Here is a 25,548-nt window from a genome sequence, read left to right as displayed (position 1 = left end):
GCCTCTCAGCTCTTTCCTCTATTTCCCTTGACTTTCCTCCTGTCCCACTATCATACTCAGTCCTCACCAGGGTTTCAGCAATTCCTCTTGGTTACATTCCCCTTGATCATGCCCTACCAGGCCTCCCACACCCTCCTCACCACAAGTTTAGATCACTTGTTGTTCCCTTATCCCTGGGTTTTTTAACACCACTTCCTTTCCCCCAACCACTCCCTCTGCCATTTCCCCCCAGAACTGTCCCTTGTTTTCTCCTCCAGATTGTTCATCCGGTCTACCTGATTTAGGTAGACCTATGGAGATAATAACTTACACAAACACAAGACAGCAAAATCAAGCAACGATATACAACAAAACAACAATAACATACCAATGACAACAAAACAAAACACAATAAGAAAGAAAAGTTTGTAGTTTGTTCAAAGATTGTTTGTTGGCCTTTAGGAGTGTTTTCCAGTCCAGTCTTTTGGGGCACCATGCTCTGGCCCCAAAATCCACCTTCAGCATTCCTTGGGGACCTCGCCGCTCCATTCCCTTGCTGTTCTGTTGCACCCACTTAGTGTTTTTGCCTCGGTGTGGTGGGATCAGCTCAGGTACCATTCCCACACTATGTCTCTGGTGTTGTCCTCTGTAGATCTATGGGTCAGTGAGGGGCGTCGTGTCTCATAGTGGGGCTGGCCATGTGGTCCAACAGAGAGGCATTTTTAACCTAAGCCCCATTCCTGTGATGTACTTAGTATGTTTTCAAATTGATAACAGCCAGCTGAGAAGTCACCCTTGAACTCAATTAGCTAATTCCTCCAAATGTTTGTTTGTTTGGGTCCTTTCTTCTGTTATCAAATAGATTAAATTCATTCAACCTTTTCCCTCTTAAATTGTGCTATCCAGTAGCCACTCTGGTTTATGTGAAGTTGTCCTATAAATTGTGATTAGAATATCTGATGATTCCTGTTTTGTTTTGTTTTAAATTCGACTTGTATGTCTAAGGTTGGAAGTAGCCTTGATGGCACTTTTGGTTAGTTGTTGGGCTACTGACAGCAAGGTCAGTGGTTCAAACTTGCCAGCTGCTCCAGAGGAGGAAGATGAGGGTGTCTGCTCCCATAATGATGTACAGCGCCAGAACAGTCCAGGGCCACTGTGAGTCAGAATCTATATGATGACAGTGAGTTTGTTTTGTTTGGGATGGGAGGCTACTATTGGGGGAAAAAGCAAGTGTGTGCATTCTAAATTCCCCAAGACCAAGAAATTTCCTTTTCTTTCTTGAAAAGTTGAATCAAACCCACTGGGTTGTCATTTTTTTAATATTTTCTGTATGTTTTATTTGTGCATATATTGACTGAAATATATATATTTCATACATATATTTGTGCATTCATGTATTAGTGCATACATTGACTGAAATAAATAAATATATATGTATATATATATATATTTCCTTTTTTTAATCGTTATATTGGGGACTCATACAGCTCTTATCACAATCCATACATACATCAATTGTGTGAAGCACATTTGGACATTCATTGCCCTCATCATTCTCAAAACATTTGCTTTCCACCTAAGCCCCTGGCATTAGCTCCTTATTTTTACCCCTCCGTTCCCGCTCCCCACTCCCTCATGAAGCCTTGATATTTTATAAATTATTATTTTGTCATATCTTGCCCTGTCCGACGTCTCCCTTCAGGGTTAGGTTTTGATAGATGTTTCTCATGGGGACAACTCTGTATCAGAGAAAGAAGGAACATAAAGGAGATGAAAATTAAGTACCAAAAACACAGGACCCTTTTAAAAAGCTTCCCTCCACCCCCTTCCCAAATGCATTGCAAAATAAAGAACAAAAATACAGTCACAGCCTTAAACATGCTTTCAATGAGATAAATCTTATCGTGAACTTAACTAAGGAAAGTAAAAGTCCCTTTCCCCTCAGTTTGAATTCCAGGCCCCTTTTTGATTGATCTCATGTACAGTCATGGTGCAGTGCAAGGAATTCTTTTTATTATTTTTTTAGTTATTTCCATATTGATTTTTAAAATCATTTTATTGGGGGCTTATACGACTCTTTATCACAATCCATACATACATCCATTGTATCAAGCACATTTGCACATTTGTTGCCATCATCATTCTCAAAACACTTGCTTTCTGCTTGAGTGCTTGGTATCAGCTCCTCATTTTACCCCCTCTCTCCCTGCTCCCCCTCCCTCATGAACCCTTGATAATTTAGAAATTATTATTATTTTGTCATATCTTACACTGTCCGACATCTCCCTCCACCGACTTTTCTGTTGTCCATCCCCCAGGGAGGAGGTTATATGTAGGTCCTTGTAATCAGTTCCCCCTTTCAACCCGACCTTTCCCTCCACCCCCCCCCCCCTGTATCGCCACTCTCACCACTGGTCATCCTGGATTCCCTGTGTTTCCAGTTCCTATCTCTACCAGTGTACATCCTCTGGTCTAGCCAGATTTGTAAGGTAGAATTAAGATTGTGATAGTGGGGGAGGAGGGGAGGAAGCATTTAGGAACAAACTCTATGGAATGAGTGGGTGGGATTGTGCATACAAGTGTTTATGGGCCAGCACTGGGATGAGACAGTTGTTAAAAATGCAAATACGGCATGTGGCAGTCCTGAGGGAATGGGACCATCCAAATAAAGCGTGTGGAACCCTAATGAAGGGATTGGTCAGGTTTACCATCTCTGGACACTGGAAATGTGAAATGAGCCAGTCCAGAGGCAGGAAGGGAAGATTGAACTAACACGAAGAAGAGATGAGAGTGGCATGCGCCATATAACTAAGGCCCCACTGTGCTAGGAACCTCGCAGCCCTAGACCAGGCGACAGAGAACTGTTACACTGGAGCTGGTGAACAGCCATAGCAGTGAGACAGCCGCAATAGCGATAGGAGAACCAAGAGACTGGGCGGAGATGGCACTGCGAACTTCCTGGCCCCTGGAGCCAGAGAACAAACCGCCTTTGGCACAGAGGCTTGCTAACAGAATCCTGTGCCCGCAAGCACTTGGCAGAGCTGAGCCGACAACCCAGGGAACTAGAGAGCTGAGCCCCATTAGAAAGAGGCTTCCGGGCTGAGTGGAGTAATTCCAAGCACTTGTTGATAGAGTTAAAGAGCTATGTGACCCTTATCCAATCAGGACAGAGGCCAGCCCAAGGGACTCAAGAGCCTGCAATGCCCATGGCCCCCAGGAGCCCTTTCTGCTCTCAGTTATAACGAGTCATTTCTCTATTAAAGCGTGTAATCATGAGTATTGTCGGCGAGTTCTGTATGGCCACAGCAGCAAAATATTGAACCGCACAGAAAAGTAGAGTCTGACATGAGAGGTGAGGCTGGTGTCGGAATTAGTGAGAGGGTTGGAGAGAGGAGGCATGGCTGACCCCTGCCCCATGGGAACGCCCTGGGCTGGAGCTGACAGAGGTTCTCCGTCCGGGTGCAGTCAGGTAAGGAGATCAGATGCTTTTTCCCACGACGTTTTGTCAGGTGGCCTCTAGCATATCATACATTTGCTTTTTGTCTTTTCCCGCCAAGTGCTTAAGTTGTTTTCATTGACGATTGTCTTAATCTTAGTTTCAAATGAGCTCTATATGACAGAGAAATGATTTTTAACACCAAAAGTTTTTATACAGGAAGAGCCATTCATTTGAAGATTCACGCATTCTGAAAATATTTCCTAATGCTTATCAGACAAAGTAAGTGCTATAAAGATAAAGAGCACAGTTCTATCAAGGTGATGAATGTGTTTAAGAAGGGGACTTGGTTCTGGACCAGACTCGAAGATTCTTCCATGAGGGAGTAAGAGCTAAACTGAGAGCTAATATGTGAGTAAAGAGACAGCTGTCAGTGGAAGAATGTCCTTGTCAGCAGGAATAGCACAAACAGATTTGGGGGGCATGGGAGACAAAAGAAAAAGCAGAGAAGATTAGTTAGGAGGTCATGCCAAATTCCAGGCACGAGATACTAGCTTGGGTAGGTGGATAGCAATAGAGTTAGGGAAATGTGGTTCAATGTTGAGCTTGATTTTGAAGGTAGAGGTGATTGGACCTGCATGAGGTGGGCTGGATAAAGGGGAGGGAGAAAGGAAAAGCAATGGCAAATGGCCCTGAGGTTTTCAGTCTAGCCAGAGTTGGAGAGCTGCAGCCTGTGGGCCAGAGAAGGACAGTGGAATCATCAACACCAGCTAAGGTCACAGCCCTTCCCAGAGAGGCCATTCGAGCCTTCACATTAGGGGCGATTTCATTAAAGTTTAGCCCAGTGGGACCCAAGAATGATGTTATAGATACTAACATGGCCTTTGGCAGAAAAAAGTTTCCCAACCCCTGGTTTAAGCCAATGTATTCCCAAACAGGCAATATTGTCCACCCCCAGGGGGTATACTAGAACTTGACTTTAGCTAGGAGAATTAACCATTTGTTCATAATAACAGGAAGCAAGACAGAGTAGACAAGGCCCTGAAAACCTGAAGATTGGCTGGCAGTAGGAGTCTCTTGAACATCTATCAACCCAGCTGCTATTGTGTGTTTTGTTTCCTTGCTGATTTGTTTACTTATCATTATGGCGTAGTGAGATATACAGTGAGTTGCTGGCCACAAGACCAGCAGTTCAAACCCACCAGCCATGTCACAGGAGCAAGATGGAAAGTCTCAGAAACCCAAAGGAGCAGTTCTTTGTCCTATAGGGTCACTATGAGTTGGAATTAATGCTGAGTATGGAATTAAGTAATCCTTAAACAATTTTATGATCCCCGGAGTGGTAAGGTTTTTTTTTAATCAAAGCTCTATATTATTAAGATGCATGTGCTACACTGAAATAGTTGTCAGAGATGGAATGGTTTGCACAAGATGTGCAAATGTACACACAGTGCATCTCCTGGAGAGTCGTAAGGACCCACTCGTGAGGGTAGGTCCCGAGGATGTATACATGAAGGAAAGAGTTCTTGAGCATTTGCACTTAATATCTCAAAGCTGAGGCTGTTGCCTGATTGGATTATTGCCTGACGGAATAAGTCCGCAGAGTTTTTCAAGCTACTCCACTTCAAGTTTTTCATTCTCTTTACCTCGCCCACTCTCCATGCTTAATTGCCAGAAAGCAACTTCATTGCTCTTCCTGTGTTACTGCTTCAGCTGATTCTGTGTCCTCCACCTGGAGTGCCGTTTCCTCTCAGCTTTGCCTATCTCTTTCCAGTCTGTTCTTCTAAACATTTCACTTAGAATTCTCCAATATAACACACAGAAAATATAGTTTCAAATAGAGTCTCGAGGCTCTTGTCATACAACATTAGTTAGATTTGACCTTTAGAGATCAAGTGATATGCAAGGCCAAATTCCCCCAATGTTGTCGTTCCCTAAACTTCAACCCTTATCTCTCTTCACTGCCATCTCTATCTCAAAATGAGGCATGACGACCCCATCTGTCTTGGAATCACCTAGCTCGACCCCATTGCAAACCCACTAAGCTATAGGTGGTGGTGAGGTACTGAAGTCTCATGCACGTTGTGATTCTTGTGCACACTGAATAAGAAACCACTACATGAGATTAATCATCTTGCTGCTTAGTCACCTGATTTCTTCATCCTCCATCCAACCTGCCCAGGTTGTAAGGAAGCCATTGGACTCCAGGTTAGGTGCCCTTCATTTTTCAGTGTGCAAACATAAGCATTTTTTTGATGTTCTGTTTACCCACATAGGTGTGTTTGTTCAGTGCATGTATAATTTTTGCTTGTGCTGGTTACCAGATTGAAGTCATTTTCAGGTGGATAAGTTATAGGAGATGAGCTGCAACTGGAAAACCATGAAGCAGTTAACTGACTTTCTGTACACTGGCTCCTCTTTTATGCATCGATTTTATATTCTGCTATATTTGCAGATTATGGTTCTCAAGAGTGCACCTTGTGCTTGCATATCTAGGACCAAAAGCAGTCTTTGGAATGTTTGCAGTAGGAGATTGTAAAGCCTTTCTTGACTTTTAGCTGGAACACTGAGATTTGAAATGTCCTTGTAGTCAGAAACAGAGTCATGAGTACATGAATAAATCTCAAGAAGTCACATAGTTATTGGTAAATTGGAAAAAATAAAGAAAGGTCTCCAAGCTCCACAGTTGCCCACTAAAGTAAAGGACCAATGGTGTGGCAAATGCCTTTAGGTAGCTTGGAGGTGTGTTTGGTAGGGAGCTGGTTCTGGATGCTCAGATACCAATTAAAGCTCGGAGAGCAGTCTCAGTGACGTCACCCGAGTGTTGCAAACCTAAACAGAAAGAGTCTGGAGTAGAGTTCTCGAGAGAGATTTCTCGCTTTTGGCAGTCAGTTTTAGAAAACTGATCTCGTTATATCACCGATATTTCATAGGCTGTAGACAGTGGCCTCCCTGAGTTTTGAGACCATCTCAAGAACAGATGTAATGCACCGAACACTAATGGCAGAAGACTGGATGAGCTGTGGGAGGGTAGGTAGTAAGACCTTCATTCAAGAAGAAAGCAAAAGGTCATGAAAAAGACAGGAAAGAAAGTAGGCGTCAGAAGAGACTGTGAAACTTGCTCTTAATTCTGGAGTAGCTAAAGCAAATGGAAGAAAGGGTGAAGTCACAAAGCTGAATAGAAAATTTCAAAGGGGAGCTCGAGAAAATAAAGTCAAATATAATAACAAAATGTATGTGGACCTAGAATTAGAAAACCGAAAGGGAGAAACATGCTCAGCATATCTGAGACGGAAAGAACTGAAGAAAAAATCCAAGCCTCGAATTGAAATTTTGGAAGATTTTAGAGGCAAAATACTGAATGATACAGAAACATCAAGAGAAGATGGAAAGAATAGGGAGAGTCATGGTACCAGAAAGAACTAGTCAACATCCTATTTCAGGAAGTAGCATATGAGCAAGAACAAATGATGCTGAAGGAAAATGTCAAGCTGTACCGAATGCACTAGCCAAAAACAAGGCTCCAGGAATTGAAGGAATATCCATTGAAATGTTTCAGAAAGCTGAAGAAGCCCTGGAAGCACTTATCTATGTCAGGAAATTTGGAAGACAGCTATCTGGCCAACTGATTGGAAAAGATCCATATTTGTGCCCATTCCAAAGAAAGGTGACCCAACAGAATGTTCAAACTATAATAAAATCTCTTCGATATCACACCCAAGTAAAATTTTACTTGAGATCATCCAACAATGGTTGTAGCAGCACATAGACAGGGAACTGCCAGAAGTGCAGGTTGGATTCAGAACAGGACATGGAACTAAGGATATCATTGCATGGATCTTGGCTCAAGGCAGAGAATATCAGAGAGAGTTTTACTTCTGCTTCATTGACTATTCAAAGGCATTCGACTGTGTGGACCATAATAAACCGAATAACCTTGAGACGAATGGTGTATTAGGGTTCTCTAGAGAAACAAAACCAGGACACTTATGAATATATATATATGGCATGTACGAATGTAACAGCTAATTAGTCCACACAGCAGTACAGACGGCTCAGTTCAACTCACTACAGTAAAGTAGCTAATATACTGAAAGTCCTTCAAATCACAAATACTGCTGGGTCCAAGGTTAAGGAAGCAGACAGCTAAGTCTTCCATAGAACAATGTAGTCAATACAGCCACAGGCAGCAAACAGCAGGGCAGGTCGCCAGCAGTCAGCTAGATGACAGAATCCTGAAGTCCCCAGCTCAAATGATGTAGACACCAGCAGTGTGGCAAAGCAGGTCTCAAAGGAACCTCAAGCTCCAGTGACATGGTCCATGGGTTGGGTGTCCCACAGGTAGTGTAACTCAGAAATAGAGACAGAGAACGAAGGCAGCCATACACTGGTCCGATCACCAGAGACAAGAGAGAGACAGGCGGGGCTTGCCAAGCCATTTATCTCTTTGCTCTCCAATCAAACTGCAATCTTCTTAGTCCCACATGTTCTTAATTGCCAGCTTGGCACAATAAACCTACCTATCATAAATGGGAATTCCAGAACACGTCATTGTGCTCATTTGGAACTTGTATATGGATCAAAGGGAGTTGGGCCGTCAGAACAAAAGAACACGGCATGTTTTAAAATCAGGTAAGGTGAGCATCAGGGTTGTGTTGTCTCGCCGCACTCGTTTAATCTGTGTGCTGCAAATCACCAGAGAAGCTGGACCATATGAGGGAGACTGCAGCATCAGGACTGAAGGAAGGCTCAACCTTGATTGCTGAAAATGAGGATGAATTGAAGCACTTGCTGACGAAGGTCAAGGATTTCAGTCTTCAGGATGGATTACAATGCCATGTGAGGAAAACTAAAATCCTGAAAACTGGACCAATAGTTAACATCATGAGAAATACAGAAAAGGTTGAAGTTTTCAAGGATTTTGTCTAACTTGAATCCACAATCAATGCTCAGGGAAGCAGCAGTCAAGAGGTCAAAAACATATTGCATTAGGTAAATCTGCTGCATAAGACCTCTGTAGAGTATTGAAGAGCAAGGATATTTCTTTGAGGAGTAGGGTAAACCTGTCCCAAGCCATGATATTCTCTATGGTGTCATAGGCATGTTAAAGTTGGTTATTGAGTAAGGAGGACCGAATAATAGATGCATTTAAATTTTGGTGGGGAAGCATATTGAAAGTGCTGTGGACTGCTAAAGGAACAAACCAATCAGTTTGGAAGCAGTAAAGCCAAAGTGCTCCGTAGGGGCTCGAATGGCAAGACTTCATCTCACCTACTTTGCACATATTGTTTGGAGACCCCAGTCCCTGGAGAAGGACATCTGTTTGGTAAAGTGGAAGCAAGGGCGGTGAAGAAGAGGATGGTCTTCCATGAGCTGGATGGACACCGGCTGCATCTCAGCCATAGGGACTCAGGCATAGGGACAGTTCTCAGGATGGGGCAAGGCCTTGCATTGTTTCACTCTTTTGTGTGGAGGGTCGCTCTGGGTTGCGCTGACTCAGTGGCACCTAGTGGCGTTTCTTAGTTCAGTGTGATGTAATTTCAGAAAGCCATTTGGGGGTGGCCGTGGTTTAGTGGTAGAATGACCATTGCCTCTTTTCATGATGCACAACTGAGTTTAATTCCAGGCCAGTGCACACGGCTCAAGCAAAGCCGCTTGTCGGGAGGCTTGTGTTGCTAGGTTGCTGAATGGATTTCAGTGGACCTCTCAGACTGAAATAGAACGGCATACAGTTTGAAGCAGGGAGAGGCTAGTGCACTACTTTCAAAAACTCAGTCGGTGAAACCTTTCGGATCACAATGGCCCAGTACCCTAGTGCCTGGGGTCTCTGTGAGTCACAAAAAGACTCAAAGCCAACTAGCAACATTCAATGCACCAACTGTAAATACATTTGATATATTTTTAAAGTTTTATTGGCATGTAATCCACATATCATACAAATCATAGTTTAATCTTATCAATAGAGTGAGCAATCATTATTACAATTAATGTTAGAATAGTTTCTTATTTTTAGCACCCTGTTTCCTCCCAACCTTCCCTGCCAATAGTTTCTAAGAAGCCATTGATCCAGTTACTGGCTCTAGATTTACCTATCTAGGATTTCATGTACAGAAAACACACAAAACAAACAACAAAAACTAAAAATAACAAAGGAAAATCTAAATAGAAAAGAAATTGAAAATACTAAAACTAGAACAACTTTTCAATGAGTCCAAAGGGAGATCAACCAGAGCTAAACTGGCCCCCTCCCAAGCTGCGTGTGTGTGACAGGTGGGGGAAAGGGGCCGACCTAGCACACTCACATGGAAGCAAACCAGGAAGGAAAGAAAGCCGGCTAGAGCCCATATTGGCACTCTAGCTCATAACAAGGTGTCCCCTTACTGGAGCTACTGTGACAGAGGACAGCAGTGGGCTCACACAGGGCGGAGGTAGCGCCGTCTGAACCCCCCACAGCAGAGCAAACCAAGAAGGGAGCATAACAGACTTGCAACTGGAGCAAAGCCCAACCGCAAAGTCCCTGAAGAGCCTACAAATAGGCTTCAGGCTAGGAGGGGCAGTTCCGGGAATTCCCCCAGGACCAGGGGACAGGTAGCCATAAAGGCCAGCGGACAGACCTGCAATTATGTATGTTTTCTCTCTCGTTCTCTGCCTCTTTTTGTTTTTCTTTTCATTTTGCATGCTTCTGTTTTCTTATTGTTTGGTCCATGTCATTGTTGGTTTGCCTACTTATATAAGATAGGATGGGAAGCAAGCTCAGGGAGAAAGCTACAGGGCAGATGGTCCAGAGGGTCTTGGGTAGAGAAGGGCGGGGGGGCGCAGGGGGAGGAGGGTACGGTGAGCAGAGAATCCCATAGACAGGGGAACAATGAGGGAATTAAAACCCAAACCAAGAAGGATGTAGAGATCCTGGGGGTGTTGAGCAACAGTGATCTAGCTGGGAGGAAGTACTATGAGGCAGAAGTAGGGGAACGTGATTGTGGGGGCAGGAGGAAGGCAAAAGGAAACAGAAAGGATCTAGGGAGCAAAGCTATGGATAGAGGTATAAGCACAGGTGTGTACATATGTAAATATATTAATCCATAAAAACAGAGGTATTGACCTATGTACATATATTTATATGGCAATACACTGAGGTTGTGGACGGACTTTGGGTCTCTGCTCATACCCTCCCTCACTATAAGAATATTTTGCTCTAATAAACTGGCATTCTGTGATGCTCACTTCCGCTCCCACCCCCATCCCCTGGCACAATTGCTGAAAACAAAATGGGTGCATAAGCAAATATGATGTCCAGCTATTAAAAGATATAGTACCTGGGGTCTTAAAGGCTTGAAGTTAAACAAATGGCCATCCAGCAGTTAAGCAACAAAACCACATGGAAAAAGCACACCAGCTGGTGTGATCATGAGGTGTCATTGGGTCCAGGTAACAGACGTCAGAAGATCCATAACAAACAAAAACATATTGTTGAGAACGAGGGGGTTCTGAACAGAGACCCAAAGCCCATCTGTAGACAATGGAACATCCCCCACAGAGTGGTCGCGAGGAAGGGATGAGTCAACCAAGGTGCAGTAAAGCACTGGTGGAGCACACAGTATTCCTCTGGTTCCTTGAGGCTGCCCCAGCCCCCACTATCATGACCCCAGTGTTGCTTCTTACTCTGGACTAGACCAGGGCATGTACACAGACATAGATGAGATAAAAGCTCACAAGACATGGAATCAGGAATGGGAATAGCTGTATACCAGAAGGGTAGGGTGAAGTGGGGGAGGAAGGAGGAACTGATCGCAATGATCAACACATAACCACACACCCTCCTCTGAGGGGAAGACAACAGAAAGCATGGGGTAAGAGAGAGTGTGAGATATGAAAATAACAATTTATAATCCATCAAGAGAGGCCATGAGGGTGAGGGAGGGTGAGGAGCTGATAGCAAGGGTTCAATAGAAAGAAGGATGGCACCATGTGTACAAATGTGCCTGATGCAATTGATGTATGGACTGTCATAAGAGTTGTCAGAGCCCCCAATAAAATGACCTGTTAATAATAATGAAATTACTTATTATGACTCTTCTAGCCATAGTCTTTGTAACTCCCACCAAATTATTGGGTTGAAACCCTGCAAATAGGGTGTGTGAAACTCTAAGGTGGACCTGGGTCAGTTTTTCTGTCCAGCCGGCAATGAAACAAGCCATTTCAGAAGCAGGAGCAGGGGGTCTCATGACCATCGAGGTGGAAGAGCTACGAGTGAAGCACACCCTGTGGGTCCTGAGATTCCCGTGCTAAACCTCCTCGCTCCAAGAGACAGAGCCGTGGCACCTGAGACTGGGAAACGGGAGAGAAACAGCAGAGGCAGTGGCATCAAAAGCACAGAACCGAGCAGTGGGCTCCATGGATCACAAAACAAGCAAAGTGGAATACGCAGCCACGAGGCTTACACTGTAGAGCTTGGTTTGTCCTGGTGAGCGGCTGAGCGGCTGAACGGCTGAGCTGAGGCACGTGGTGGAGCTGTCTGTCCTTTGCGTGTTGATAAGAGCTGGATGAGCTCTGTAAGACTTTTCTGGAGCATGACAGAGGCCATGGGACTCCATGGCTGAGGGGCTGAGGCCCAGAGTGAATTGGGCCTTCAGGCGTGGCTGAGAAGAGGCCCTGCTGACCAGAGAACTGCTGTCTCTGATCCTGGCTTGTAACCTGCTAGCTTCCCTACTAAGCCTCGCAGTCATCAGCATTGTCCGTGACTTCTGTGAGCCCGTTGCAAGGAATGAACAAATGCAGCAGAGCAGAGTGCCCAGGGTGTGAGACGTTGGTGTGCAAGTTGGTCCAGTAGGTTGGAAGCTAGAGGCGTGGCTGACGTCTGCTTCCTCACAATCCGAGGACCAGACGGTGATTGTCCACCTTCCCTCTTGGGGCGCTGGAAAAGGCCAGGTGGCATGTCCATTCCATCGCTGCAGAATCCTTCTAGCTGTAACAATGAGATTTAAAACACCTTGTAGAACTCAAGAATAAACAGAAATGTTCACCAAATGCTTTTTCTTTATCACTACACGAGCTATGGTCTCTGGATGCTGATCTAGACACATGAGTGAATCGTGTCAGACAATGTGTTTGGCTTTATATGTTCTCTCTCTTAAGTTTTTCCTAATCCTAACGTCTCTGGTCCTGAAAACGCTGTGCTCTGATTTGCTCTAACGCTCACTGTCAGTTCCACACAGGTTAGTCCTGGATTTTACAGGAGTTCTCCCTCTGTAATGCTTTCCTTTGTGGCAGCTTGAGAGAGGGACTCTGAGCACTGGGATTTCCATGCCCCTTAACACTGTGCATGATAGAAAGCAGAGCGGAGAAATGAAACACTCAATAAAATCATTAGTTTTATTCTGTTTACACTTTCTCATATCTGGATGAAGATTTGGGTGCTTAAACATGAAGTCAGCAGTTCAAACCCACCAACTGTTCTGAGGGAGGAAGATGAGACAATGCTATAATCAAGAGTTACAGCCTCAGAAACCCTTTGTTTGGGTGCTATGAGTCACTATCAACTAAATGGCTATGAGTTCTATTTGCTTTTCTTTCTATCCCTGGTGGTGCTGGGAGATAAGTGTTAGGCCACTAACTACAAGACCAGTGGTTCAAATCCAGCAGTCACTACGTGGAAGAAAAATGAGGCATACTGCTCCTGTTAAGATTTATATTCTGAGAAGAGCACTCACAATTCAGGGTCACTGTGAATTGAAATCTTGAGGGCAGTGGGTTTAGTTTTGCTTTCAATCTTTGAGTGCCCTTCTTTTTCTTGTTCCTCCATTTTTAAAAGCATCTTTCATTTTAATTTAAAAAATGGAATATTGTATTTGTATTATGTCACAATGCCTTATTCAGAAATTTATAAAAACATTGTAAGACATAAAGATACTAAAGTAATTTTTCTTGAATTAGATGAATCCATCGATTTTCCTGTGTATAATTTTATAAAGCCACTGAGATTAGTAACAGATCTAAAAGTGATGGGACAGCAGGGGTGTGGCCAGCCTGGCATCTCTTTTCTCTTTTGTTTTAAGATATGAATTATGAAATGTTTTCCTAGATATTCTTCTATCTTGTTTGTTACTCGTTTTATCCTGTAACAGAGTTTCACTAATTTTGTTTTCAACATGTTTTTCTCTCTTTCACTAGTGTTATTATTACAACAGTTCTGTACCTCTCAGATGCTCTGCGTAAGAACTTCTTAAATGAAAACTTTGACTATAAGGTAAACCACTTGGATAACCATCTTGCCTGGCACTGTAGGAAGGCAGTCTAGGTTTCTTTAACCACTAAATAAATTTGTTCTTATTACTTACATTAATCTAGCTTGGATAACCATCTTGCCTGGCACTGTAGGAAGGCAGTCTAGGTTTCTTTAACCACTAAATAAATTTGTTCTTATTACTTACATTAATCTAGCTTTAATTAATTGTGATATTAGGCGTTTTCATTATGCTGTGAATAAGTCAGGGCTATGTGAATGCACATCAACCAGGGGGAAATGACAGTGCTTAAGAAACAATTCTTTATTGCCATCTGGTTGAATTCTTACTCTTTCATCCCCATGCATGACCAAAGAGACTTAGAACATTTTTAAAAGATATTTCCTCCAATAGACACCTGTAAAGAAAACATCTATAAAATAACCCTTTTATTCCTTGACTGTTCCATATTCCTGCTTTTTAAAATGAAATCTTGAGAAGGAGAAAACAAAGATTTGTAAACTTCTTAATGGTGAAACTTTCTGTGCCTCTGTGGCATAATCTGGAGGATGCTACGGTGCCTGAGAACTAAGGAGAGGATATCTTTCCAGGGCGAATGAATGACAAATGGCCAGCCGAGATGGGCCGTGCTCCATTGGCTGCCATTCCTAATGGTTTCACTGTGCTGTTGGCCTGTTGCTTCTTATTCCTTTCACAATAACATTTTTTCTGATTGAACATTCAATAAAATTTTCTGGTTTGGTAATTAGGAAATATGGAAGAGGACAAGGAAAATGAAAACCAATGTAATTGCAATGACTATGTTAGATTTCATTAAATCATTTTGTAATAATAATATGTTAAAATGACATAACCGGAGACCTACTTTTTTGCTAGCAGTTTTTACTGATTAATTTAATTACTGTTATGTAATGTGCATCTTAAAAAATCAAACATTGTGTACATCCCTAATTATGTCTGTAGGTAAGTTTTTCATAACTGGAATTGTTGTGCTCACATTTGCACTTTCTATTAGGCTGTTTTCCTTGTATCAGTGCCAGATTGATAAGGGGGGGTTTCAGTTCTGTTCTCATCCTTTTTCTTTGGCAACTTGTCATAGACAAAAATTCTTATTTTGTGGATTTCCCTTGACCTTGGCTCATTATTTGTGGAGGGTTTCTTACATTCTTTTTTTCTTGATCTCGTGAATCAATGGTATTATTTGCTACGCTTTTCCTAGTTTGTTGTTTGTCTTTTGTTTTACATGACATCAGTACAAAAGTCGTTTTTTTCCATTACGTTCTACATTTTTGGTTAAATATATTTCTGCTTGTCTTATTTTAATCTTTTTCTGATGCTGTTTTTGTTCTAAGAAAACTTAGACTCAAAAGATTTGTTAGCCAGGAAATTTCATATACTTTCTGAATTTAAATCAATTAGCATATTCTAAAAAGTCTATGCATATTTTAAAGTTCTAAATTAAAAGGTGTTCTAAAAATGAATTCAAAAAAGTATAAAGTAATTCATCCTGTACCTCTTTTGGAGATACATAGATGTGTTATAAAATTACCAACATGTTTCCCATTGAGCATCCATCAAAGAGCTCATTCAACCTGGAATATGGCGTTGAAGCAACACCAATATGAATAGTATGTATTTGTTTAGTTTATTTCTGCATTATAGAATTTTCAAATATATATGAAAGTAGAGAGAATCATATCATGAACCCCTCCTCCCCGGGCATATAGCGAGCTGTAATTATAATCAACTTTATTCCTATTCACATACAACCTTGAAAGCAAATCCCAAACCGCATGTTATTCCATCCACAGATGCTTTTGTACCATCATAGTCATTAAGCATTTGTTGTTATTTCAGATCTGGGATTCCTACTTTTACCTCGCGGTCATTTTTATAAACCAGTTGTGTCTGCAATTGGAGATGTTCACACCATCCAAAAAGAAAAAGGTGTTAGAAAAGTAAGTTCCAGCACGGAGTCCAGTGAGAAGATGAGATTGTGTCTCTTGGAGGGTGTTTGGCGTCTGTGGTTCATAACTGACACCCACAACTGGAGACCACACCGTGGAGGAGCAGTGAGCAGGACGACAGGACGTAATCGGTTTTTGGACAGTGCAGAATCTCAAACTTTCTTTGGAATATTTTTTCTGATCGGAGTCTTTCAAGATTTAAACATTTTATAGATGCAAAAAACATATAAAACAAATCTGCTTTACTGAAGGCTTTTTATAAGGTTTTGAATGAGAGCCATTGAGACATGTATATTACATGTCTAGTTAAAAGCATGTTTCCATTAAAGGGTGACCAGGCTGCGGACGAAGGGAATGAAGAGCTGTTCCTTAATGGGAAGAGAGCTAGTATCTGAAGAGATGAAAATAGGAAATACAAGTTAGACAGTCATGATGTTTCTACAGCATTGTGAATGTAATTAGTGCCACTGAATTGTCCGCTTAAAAATAGTCCAAAGAGCAAACTTTGTCATACATACAGATAGGTGTCACTTAATATCCACGACACGTTCTGTGAAATAGGACGTTATGTGCTTTAGATGTTGTGCAGATGCCATGTTAACACATTATGGGAGCCTGCTTCCTCTTGTCTTCATTGCCGCTGCGACTGCTTCTGGAGCTTCCAGCCATGGTGGGAGGATCAGGTGCCACAGCGGCAGCGAAGAAGGTGGAGTGGGAGCAGAGCAAGAGGAGGTGATCGGGGAAGGTGCTGAGTGCAGCCAGCCCAACCCATTGTGCTACCTGCCTGTATCCCACCCCTGGGCCAGTGAAGCAAGGATCTGCATTTGGGCCTTTCAACCAGTTAAGAGGACATTATATATGAGAACTGATTTCCCTTTGAAAGAGAACACACACACATACACACACACACACACACACACACACACACACCTATGGGACCTCTGAAGTGTATGCGCTGGGGCGTTTCCCAAATGGAGGTGAAGTGACACATATCTGTATTTCATCACAATCGTATTTTTTGAAAATAGAATTGCCTTCTATTGTGGGATGGTAGATTGTCTACTAAAAGACACAAATACTGCTTCATTTGTGAGGCTTTGTGTTCATTGCTGTTCTATTTCAGGTACGGCGACATGCGGGTAACAATGGGCTGTGAAATATTCAGCATGTGGCAAAACCTAGGTAAGTGATGGAAAGAGAAGTCATTGGATGTGTAAGCCTGCAAATGAAGAAGGGCAAATTCCCAGAGACAGCATTGGAAATCAAATGTCTAAACCCATAAAGATATCTCTGGAAAGTAATTGACACTTTGGCACTGAATTAAGACTACAACCTAATTCTTTAAATTGGTGTCTGAAAAATCACTGTGTTTCATTATTAATGAATGATGAATTTTATAATCTAGCCGTGCTGTAATAATATGCACATCATTTCTAGAGATACACTAACATTCAGAACTTGGTGCTGTAACTACTGAAAATTTGGGGGACTCTAAATTGAGGATACAGATTGTAATCAATTAAATGCTGTGAACTGTTTACTTGAGTATCACTACTCTTAAAACTTGAAGTCATTGACCTATATCATAAAAAGTTGCCTAACCAGGAGATAAAATTCAGGACACATGGAACCCAGGAAAAGGAATGGAAATAGAGATACCAAAAGGGTAGGGGGATAGGTGGCGAGGGAGGGGGTTATGATCACAATGAATGACACATAACCATACACCCCCAGCCAGGGGTAAGAACAACCGAAACCAGAGGGGAAGAGAGATAGCAGTCAGTGTGAGATATTAAAATAATACAATCTATATCAAGGGGCTACGAGGGTGAAGGGGGTGGGGAGGGGAAAAGAGGCTGATCCCAAGGGCTCAATGGAAAGTAAATGTCTAGAAAAGAATGATGGCAATATCTGTACTAATATGTCAGATACCACTGATGTATGGATCATAACAAGAGTTGTAAGAGCCCCCCATAAAGTGACCTAAAAAATTTTTTTAAGTTGTCAAACCAAAGGATTTTACAGGCATCTTCAGTTGCTAAGAGACTGTTAGACCTAATAATGTTGATATGCCTTTGCAAATCAGGCGTCATGTCTGCATATTAATGGCACTGAGCTGGTGATATAGACAAGAATAAGATTTGGAAAATAAATTGTTTCAAAATCTGATTGGCATAAAGTCTCTTTCTAGAGACCCATGTATCTGTTCAGTATGTTAACTGCACATGTTTGTATTCAGTCACTATTCCTAGATAATAGTTTCTCCTTATGGTTTATTAAACAGATTGACCTATTTGAATTGAATGTGCATTAATCTGAAAGCATGTCTCTCAGGCTGACACCAGTATGACTTGGAGAGAGCAGGATTTGTTTTCTGTGAGTGAAAATAGAGCCATGATTGTTGCTATTATAAATAGCAAGTTAGGGAACTTACTGTGTTTAACTGCTCTATCTTCAATGTTTACTGGTGATTTTTAAAAAGTTGTATTTATCATCGTAAAAGCAACTTCTACTTCTCCAAGGCCAACACAAGTTCATGTTTTGTCCTTAATATCTGCTAAACCACGAGTTTCAAATTTTGCACACCTTGAAGAGTGCTCCTGTAAGTTTTCATGTTTTATTTATTCTTGTATTCTTGTGTCCTTCTCATCCCAAAGCAACTCAGGGAATTTTCAGCATTCATCTTGTACTTGACATTGTTTAGTCAGATGTTTTTCAAAGAGTGCTGCACTAATATCTGGGCGCCAACTGGTTTAAACTGGCTCAGTCATGGTCAGTCACACGAAACCAGGACAGAACCAAGTTTTTAAATGTTGAGTTGTTGGAAATGTGAACCAGGACAGGGAAAAACTATGGATGAAAGCCCTGGAATGGGAGGCTCAGAAGAAGTGTGGTGAGCCTTTCCAGCAGCCTGGTGCACGGCACTGGGTTGCTGCCAGGACAGCGTAGAACAGTACTTCTTCAAAGCAACATGGTCAGCTGCCGGATTTGCTCTTGCTTTCTACTTAGTCGGTCAAGACGTTGAGTTGCTGTGTGTGCGTTCTGCCCTTGTTTTCTTCTAGGCGGGACAGTCACTTCCTAGCAGGGCTTAACCCACAGTTTCTCCCATTCCAGTTCGTGCCCTGGTTCACCCACATTTCAGACCTTTGGGTTCATTCTGGTGTTGTTCGTCAGCACGACTGAACCAAGCTGAATCAATTCAAAGCCCTGGTTTAAATGCTGATTGATAATCCTTGGGCTTATTGAGGCTCCTTTAGGAGTCAAAATAAAGGCCAGGACTAATATGATTGGGTTAGGAGAATATTCCAAACCCTGGTAGGTGTCCCCCTCTAGACAGGCTGCCATGGATGGTGATTTTCACATCAAACTGTATCGGTGTAGGGACCAGGGAAGTAGGACCAGGCTGTTGGTCTGGCTAAATCAATCTGGCCACAGCTCTTAATCACACCGTGACGCTGTCACTGTACACTTCACAAACGCTTCTGTTTTGTCTTTGTCCTAAAATAATAAGCTGTCTACCTCTCTGGTTTTCATTTTTAATGACCTCTGTCAGCTTTACTCAAAGAGTTAGGGATACAGAAAATGTTTGCAGCACATTGGTCCCCGTGAAGCATTATTTATTCAGTATGCAAAGTGGCCCCACTGCATCAGCCAAGGTGGAAAGTTTCTAAGACATGCAAGTTTTCTAACTCCACCCCAGACCTGCTGAAAGCAAGAGAGCTGATAGTGGGGCATAGAAACCCACATTTCATCTAGTTCTCCAAGTGATTCTTTGCGCTTGGCTAGAGATAAGAAAGCACTGCCCCAGACAACACTGTCCCCTTCCCTGATTTTCCAGCTCTAAACTCCAGAGCACCACATCCCAGCATGGGATTTTCCAGCTCACATCCCCAACAAGGAGATTGAGTGTGCGGGGTATGTAAAAATGGCTGTTGTATTCCACGTTATATCTCTAGGATATCTGTAGAATAGTCTCATGACTTTTTTCAGACTCCTGAGACATTAGGAACATTTTAAAGGTCATTACTGTTATACAACAGTTAGAAGTAGATGATGTTCACAAGTCCTCTCATCCCATATGTATTTTAAGAAGATAAGGAAAAATAAGTATTGGGGGGGTATTACTTTGACACCCTTTCTAGTTGCTAAGTCAGCTTGTTACTTAAGAATCTCAAAACACGTTAGTGACAGTTTGGTTCCCCTGTAATTACATCACGCTGCGCACTTTCAATGCTGGGGGAGCGTCCCTTCAAGTAATCCCATTTCTCCATTTTCATGGAACCTGCCAGGAAATTCAGTTCAACAAGGTTTATGAAGCACTGACTTTGTGCGAGGTATTTTCTGAGATAGAAAGCATGGTCCATATGTGTTAAAACATTCGGTTTCTTAATACGGCATTCAGTGATGTGTGCTTCACATAGAGCCTAATTCTGAAATTCCACGATGATGTATCGGTGGCATTAAATGTATCTTCATAGTGATTATTTACACAGAGAAAGTTTTTCCCTTGAAAGGAAGTAAATATTTGTATGTTTTTTGCACCTAGAATTGGGGGTGAGGAGCCCATCCTCATTTCTTATCTTCTTTCCCCTCTGTCTGTGGCTGTCGACCAAGCAGGGCCTGCTTTCGTCTCTGCAGGAATGAATAAGTGGTTTTGTTAGTTTATGGTTCAGCACCCCTGGTGACGTAGTGGTTACACGTTGGGCTGTGGTCTGCGCGGTCAGCAGTTCAAAACCACCAGCAGCTCCTCCGGAGAAAGACTGAGTTTTCGTCTCCTCTAAACACTTGGTCTTGGTCTCAGAAACCACAGGGGGTCTCACTATGAGTCAGAAATGACTCCATGACAGCGAGTTTGGTGCTTGGGTTCCAGTCAAGGCAATAGAAACAAACCCAAGACGTTTTTGTCCAAGGGCAACATGCGAAGCCCCACCTAGAACGTAGCAGAGGCATCTTCAGTCCTTTAGAATTACCAACTCTTCCAAAGCCGACAGACTCCCAGCTCCTCGCTGCAGCTTGAAATTAAATTATGCTGCTTGTCTCCACTGCATATGGTGCATGAGACACAACACTACTCTCATCATAAAATTAAAATAATTTTATGTTTAAAGAGCACAGACCAGGTAGTGAGAAGTAAACACTCCATCCTTCAGTGTGTTCTTGTTCAATATTTTCCTTTCCAAACTTTTAGGACCCGAATTATTCTGTTCAGAGAGGAGGAAAGGCACATTCAGCCCATCCCCAGCTCACCCCAAATTCGATCCATTTGTACCTACCCTGGGGAGTCCCGAAGTAGATAGAGGTGAAGTCTTTACGCCCGTGCCCCACCTTTGGCATGCACCTGGAGGCAAGGTGGAGTTGCTGCTGCCATTGTTTACCCCCTTTCTATTTTTAGATGAACTAACATTACTAAATATGACGCGGGCTCTTTCTCCCACATTTGCAAACACAGCGTCTTGTAACTGCTGTAGGAAAATCAGTCGTTCCCTAGCACACTGTTCTGTGTGCATAAATATAAACCACCAACAGCCCAAGGAGCAGGTGCCCCGAATACTTCAAAACAAGACCATGTGCCTGACGATTAGAGACGGGAAAAGAACCATCTGAATCAAGTTTATTTTGCCGTTGCCATACATAGTTGGCGAGTTTGCTTCACTGGCCGGTTAGGAATGAAATTTGCTATGGTTGGAGAGCTAGTTCCGGTTTGCACGGAATCTGAATGCTCCACGCGTGTGTACAGCAAACAAGGTTGTCCTGAATTTCTGCCCCGTGACCCTCTAACTGACTATAAGAACATCAGGCTATCAGCCTGTAGTGTTTGGATGTAGGAGGGAAAAAACTGTAAATAATGTGTCTGAAGACAATTGGGGAGACTTGTATATACATTGGGTTTTATATTAAAGACATATTGTTTGCTTTGTTTGGTGTGATAGCACCATGCTGGTTCTATGTTTGCAAAATGCCCCATTTTAAAGGGGCCAACAGAATTATTAGGCTCTCTGGTGGCAGAGTGGCTACGCATTGGGCTGCAATCTACAAGGTAAGCAGTTCAAAACCACCAGCCACTCTGCAGGAGAAAGCGAAGGCTTAGGTTTTACATAGAGAGTTACGGTCTCGGAAACTCACAGGGGCCAGACTGCACACTCCTATAGGGTTGCTATGAAGTCAGCATCGACTGGATGAGGGTGAATTTTCTTAACTGAATTATTCACCCACAGAATGACAGCTGTCTTAAACTTGCTCTAAAATACTACAGCCATGGGGGGAAACGGAAAGAGAATGGACAGAAATGTTAATAAGTATAATAACTTGGTTATGGGTGTGTATGATTCTGTCTTAATTCTATACGCATTGACATTTTTTCATCATAAAAACCTTGATAGGAAAGACAGACTCTGAAATGTCTCTGATGGTAACAGATTTTTTTGTAGAAGAGACTCAGGATGTTCAAGCCAACAGTGGTACGTACATAAGATAGATGGCTATAATGTGTTCTCGTTAGAGAGGCCAAAGGATGCGTCACGCAGGAAATGCTGAAGCCTCAAGGAAATTAGCGTTTACGCCCACTACGATTCTGAGTCAGAGCAGAGAGCCTCGTCTTTCTCCCAGAGTGGGGTGTCTGAATTTGAACTGCTGACCTTGCAATTAGTAGTTCATCCCTTACTCAACAGTGCCGCCAGAGCTCCAAAAAAATAGGAGTGTGGCAGCTCGGAGGAGAAACCCTGGTGGCCCAGTGTACACACTGGGTTGAGCACCAGAAGGTCAGCAGTTGGAATCCACCAGCTGCTCCCATTGAGTGGTCGTCTTGAAACCCACAGTAGGTTTTCCCTGTCTGATACAGTCTCTAAGAGTCAGCATCCACTCAATGGCAGTGAGCTTGGTTTTCATTTTGGTCCCAACATCCCCCCCACCCCGCCCCTGTCCACCTCACACACCCTAGTACTGTGCTAAAGTGTGATGTCGTAGACCATGTTGAGGCAGCAGAGAGACCCTCCCGGTCACCAGGCAACTTGTCCTGGGCCTCTGTGGCGAGAGGGTAGACTTTGAGACCCTGCCGCCATCTCTTGGAGCAGTCATGGAATAGGTGTGAGGCCCACTAATAACCAGGTCTTGCCTGCTCTTGGCCCTTGAGGAGCTCTCTGACCCCGTTTGCCTCTCTTTTCACCTACCAGGATATTGGGGACATGTTTTTCAGTGGGCTGTAACATTTAAACCCTTGACTGCTGACCATTGAAAGTTATAGGTTTGAACCCATCCCAGTGCAGCGACTCAGCCAAGGAGCCCTGTTGGTGCTGTCAGGTCAGCGTCAGACTGCTACTCACAAGGTCAACAGTTCAAACCCACTACCCTCTCTGTGAGAGAAAGCTGAGGCTCTCGCTGGTCCCTTAAAAGTTTACAGCCTCCAAGACCTTGTGTAGGGTCACCTTGAGTCGAAATCGACTCAATAGCAATGGTTTAAGGAGCTTCCAAAAAGATTCCAGCCGAGAAAACCTTATGTCACATGAGATTGCTGACTGTTTAATGCTCATTGCACCTAACAACAACAATGGAGTTTTACACATGGCAGTAAGAATAATTGAGTTCAGTTTCCTCCTGATTTCAGCCTGACAAAAAAGAGAATTGCACATGTTAGCTGCTAGTTGCCCCTTTGAAATGGGGTAGGGGGGTGGGGCTGTTGCCCATTCTGCTTCCCAAGGACCTTATGTGGTATTAGAGGTCAGCATAGAGACAGAATAAATCTGTAGAAACTGCTATTTCTGTGGATCCTGCCACGGTTCGTGTCAGTCTTCAAAGCATTCCTGTAGTAGAAAACGCACAAGGTCAGATTAACAAGGAAGTTTCTTTGGTGAATGTGAAGATGTTCTTGCTCTGATGAGGAACATTAAATAGATCCTGGGGAAAGGAAAAAGTCATACCTACATCAAATTAAAAGTAGGAACCCCCTCCTCCCCCCCCAAAGCAGAAACACAAAGGAATCACACCCACGTTTCTTCCTCGCACATAATGGCTATGGATCCATCGTTGAGAGATGGTGAGAAACAAGCCACTTTCAGTGGATCTTCTGAGATGTGACTGTGCTCCCCATGATGTCGGCAGTCTTTTAGGTGGGCTGGGGCCTGGGAGTTGTGCCTAGGGCTCTCCTCCTGTCTACCAATTGAAAAGCATTTCTGTTCAGGCACTTCCACTTGCATGGAAACGAAACCCAAGATATAATCCCCACGCTCCTAAGTGTGCGATAAGCGCAACTCCTGGAGGGCGTGAGTTCTCTGGGGTCTCCCTCACAGAGGCCCAAAGCCCTGTGTCTGTGCTAGAGGAGAGTGTGGACAAGCAAGGTTGGGAAACCTTCCTCCAGTCTTGATGCCGCATTCTTCATCATCGAGTCCAGTTTCTCTGATGATCTGCTCAGCGTACGGATTGAATAAGTATGGGGAAAGCATACAACCCTGAATCCACCTTTCCTGACTTTAGTTCTGTTCATATGACTTTCTTCCTCCATGTACACGTTCAGAATGGGCCCAGTGGAGTGTTCTGGAATTCCCATTCTTCTCAAAGCTACCCATAGTTTGTTACGATCCACACAGTCAATAAAGTGCCAGTAGACATCTTCCCAGTATCCTCTGCGTTCACCAACACTCACCTGCCGTCAGCCATCTGACGTCCATCTGTGCCTCAGCCTCTTCTGAATGTAGCTTGAATCCCTGGCAGTTCCCTGTCTACGTACCGCCGCAACCACTGTAGTGCCGTCAGCAAGTTTTACCTGCTTATGACCCTAGTGATATTGCACTACACTCTCTGCATTCTGTCGGGTTACCGTGTTGATGGAATGGGTACAAATACGGATCTCTCCGGTCTGATGGCCAGGAGATGGCTTCCATATTTCTTAGCATAAACAGGCGAGTATTTCCAGTGTTCCATCGGCTTTTCACAACATTTCGGCTGGTATTCTGTCAATCCCTGGAGGCTGGCTTTCTGTTAATGGGGTCAGTACAGTTTATATTTCTTCCGTCTCTGTCATTGGTTCTTGATCATGTACTGCCTCTTGAAATGGTTGGATGTTAACTAGTTCTTTTTGCTACAGTGAACCTGTGTGTTTCTTCAGATAAACAACCTCCCTGCCATCCAGACGATGCTGGCTCACAGTGACCCGGTAGAGCAGAGTAGAACTGTCCCTGTGGGTTTCTGAGACTGACTATTAGCAGGAGTAGAAATCCACGTCTTTCTCCCTCAGAGCGCCTGGTTGTTTTGAACTGGTGTCTTTTTGGATTGCAGCCCACGATGTAAGCGCTATGCTCTCAGGGCTCTTCCCTGGTCTTTATTTTTCTTTTCCTCTGTGGTCTTTTAATGCCTCCCACATCATTCAAATATTTCGCCTATAGAACCTTCCGTGTTGTAACTCACTGTTGAATTTTTTCATCAGTTCTTCCAGCTGAACATGAGTGATGTTCTCCTTTTCAGCTTTCTAATCCAGCAAACACTGTCTTCTCGAGGGCCCTTTGAAATGTTCCCTTCAGCTCTTTCACGCCACCATTTCTTCCATTTGCTTTAGCTACTGGATGTTCAGAAGCAAGTGTCAGAGTCTCTTCAGACATCCAAGTTGATCCCTTCCTTCCTGTCGTTAATGGCCTTTTGCTTTCGTCATGTGTGATGCTCGTGATGTCAGCCCACAGCTTCTCAGGCCTCCGGTCATTTGTGTTCAGTGGGTCAAGTCTGTGCTTGAGGCGTTCTCAGAACTCAGATCGGATACTCTCAAGGGCATACTTTGGTTTTCATGGACTCCTCTTAACTTTCTTCAACTTCCCTCTGAGTTTATATATGAGCAACTGAGGGCCTGTCCCAGTCAGTCCCTAACCTCATCAGGCCACTCATAATTAACCTTCCCTGTAGCTGTTGTCACTTTTATGCCTATGAATTCCATCTGGTGAGGTCC

At 43.2% G+C, this 25,548-nt stretch overlaps 1 protein-coding gene across 3 annotated transcripts in view; it reads left to right on the top strand.

The window, feature by feature from the left end:
* Positions 1-25,548, top strand: part of DOCK4 (dedicator of cytokinesis 4) — a 481,793-nt gene that overhangs the window by 381,959 nt on the left and 74,286 nt on the right. For all 3 annotated transcript variants that reach the window (XM_075558568.1, XM_075558567.1, XM_075558566.1), the window contains exons 28-30: positions 13,583-13,658; positions 15,514-15,614; positions 16,747-16,805. In XM_075558568.1, coding sequence (XP_075414683.1) covers positions 13,583-13,658; positions 15,514-15,614; positions 16,747-16,805 — 236 coding nt within the window. The remainder of the gene's footprint in view (positions 1-13,582; positions 13,659-15,513; positions 15,615-16,746; positions 16,806-25,548) is intronic.

Source organism: Tenrec ecaudatus, chromosome 9, assembly GCF_050624435.1.
Source record: "Tenrec ecaudatus isolate mTenEca1 chromosome 9, mTenEca1.hap1, whole genome shotgun sequence".
NCBI classification, from domain to species: domain Eukaryota; kingdom Metazoa; phylum Chordata; class Mammalia; order Afrosoricida; family Tenrecidae; genus Tenrec; species Tenrec ecaudatus.
This window is presented reverse-complemented; position numbering and strand designations above follow the sequence as displayed.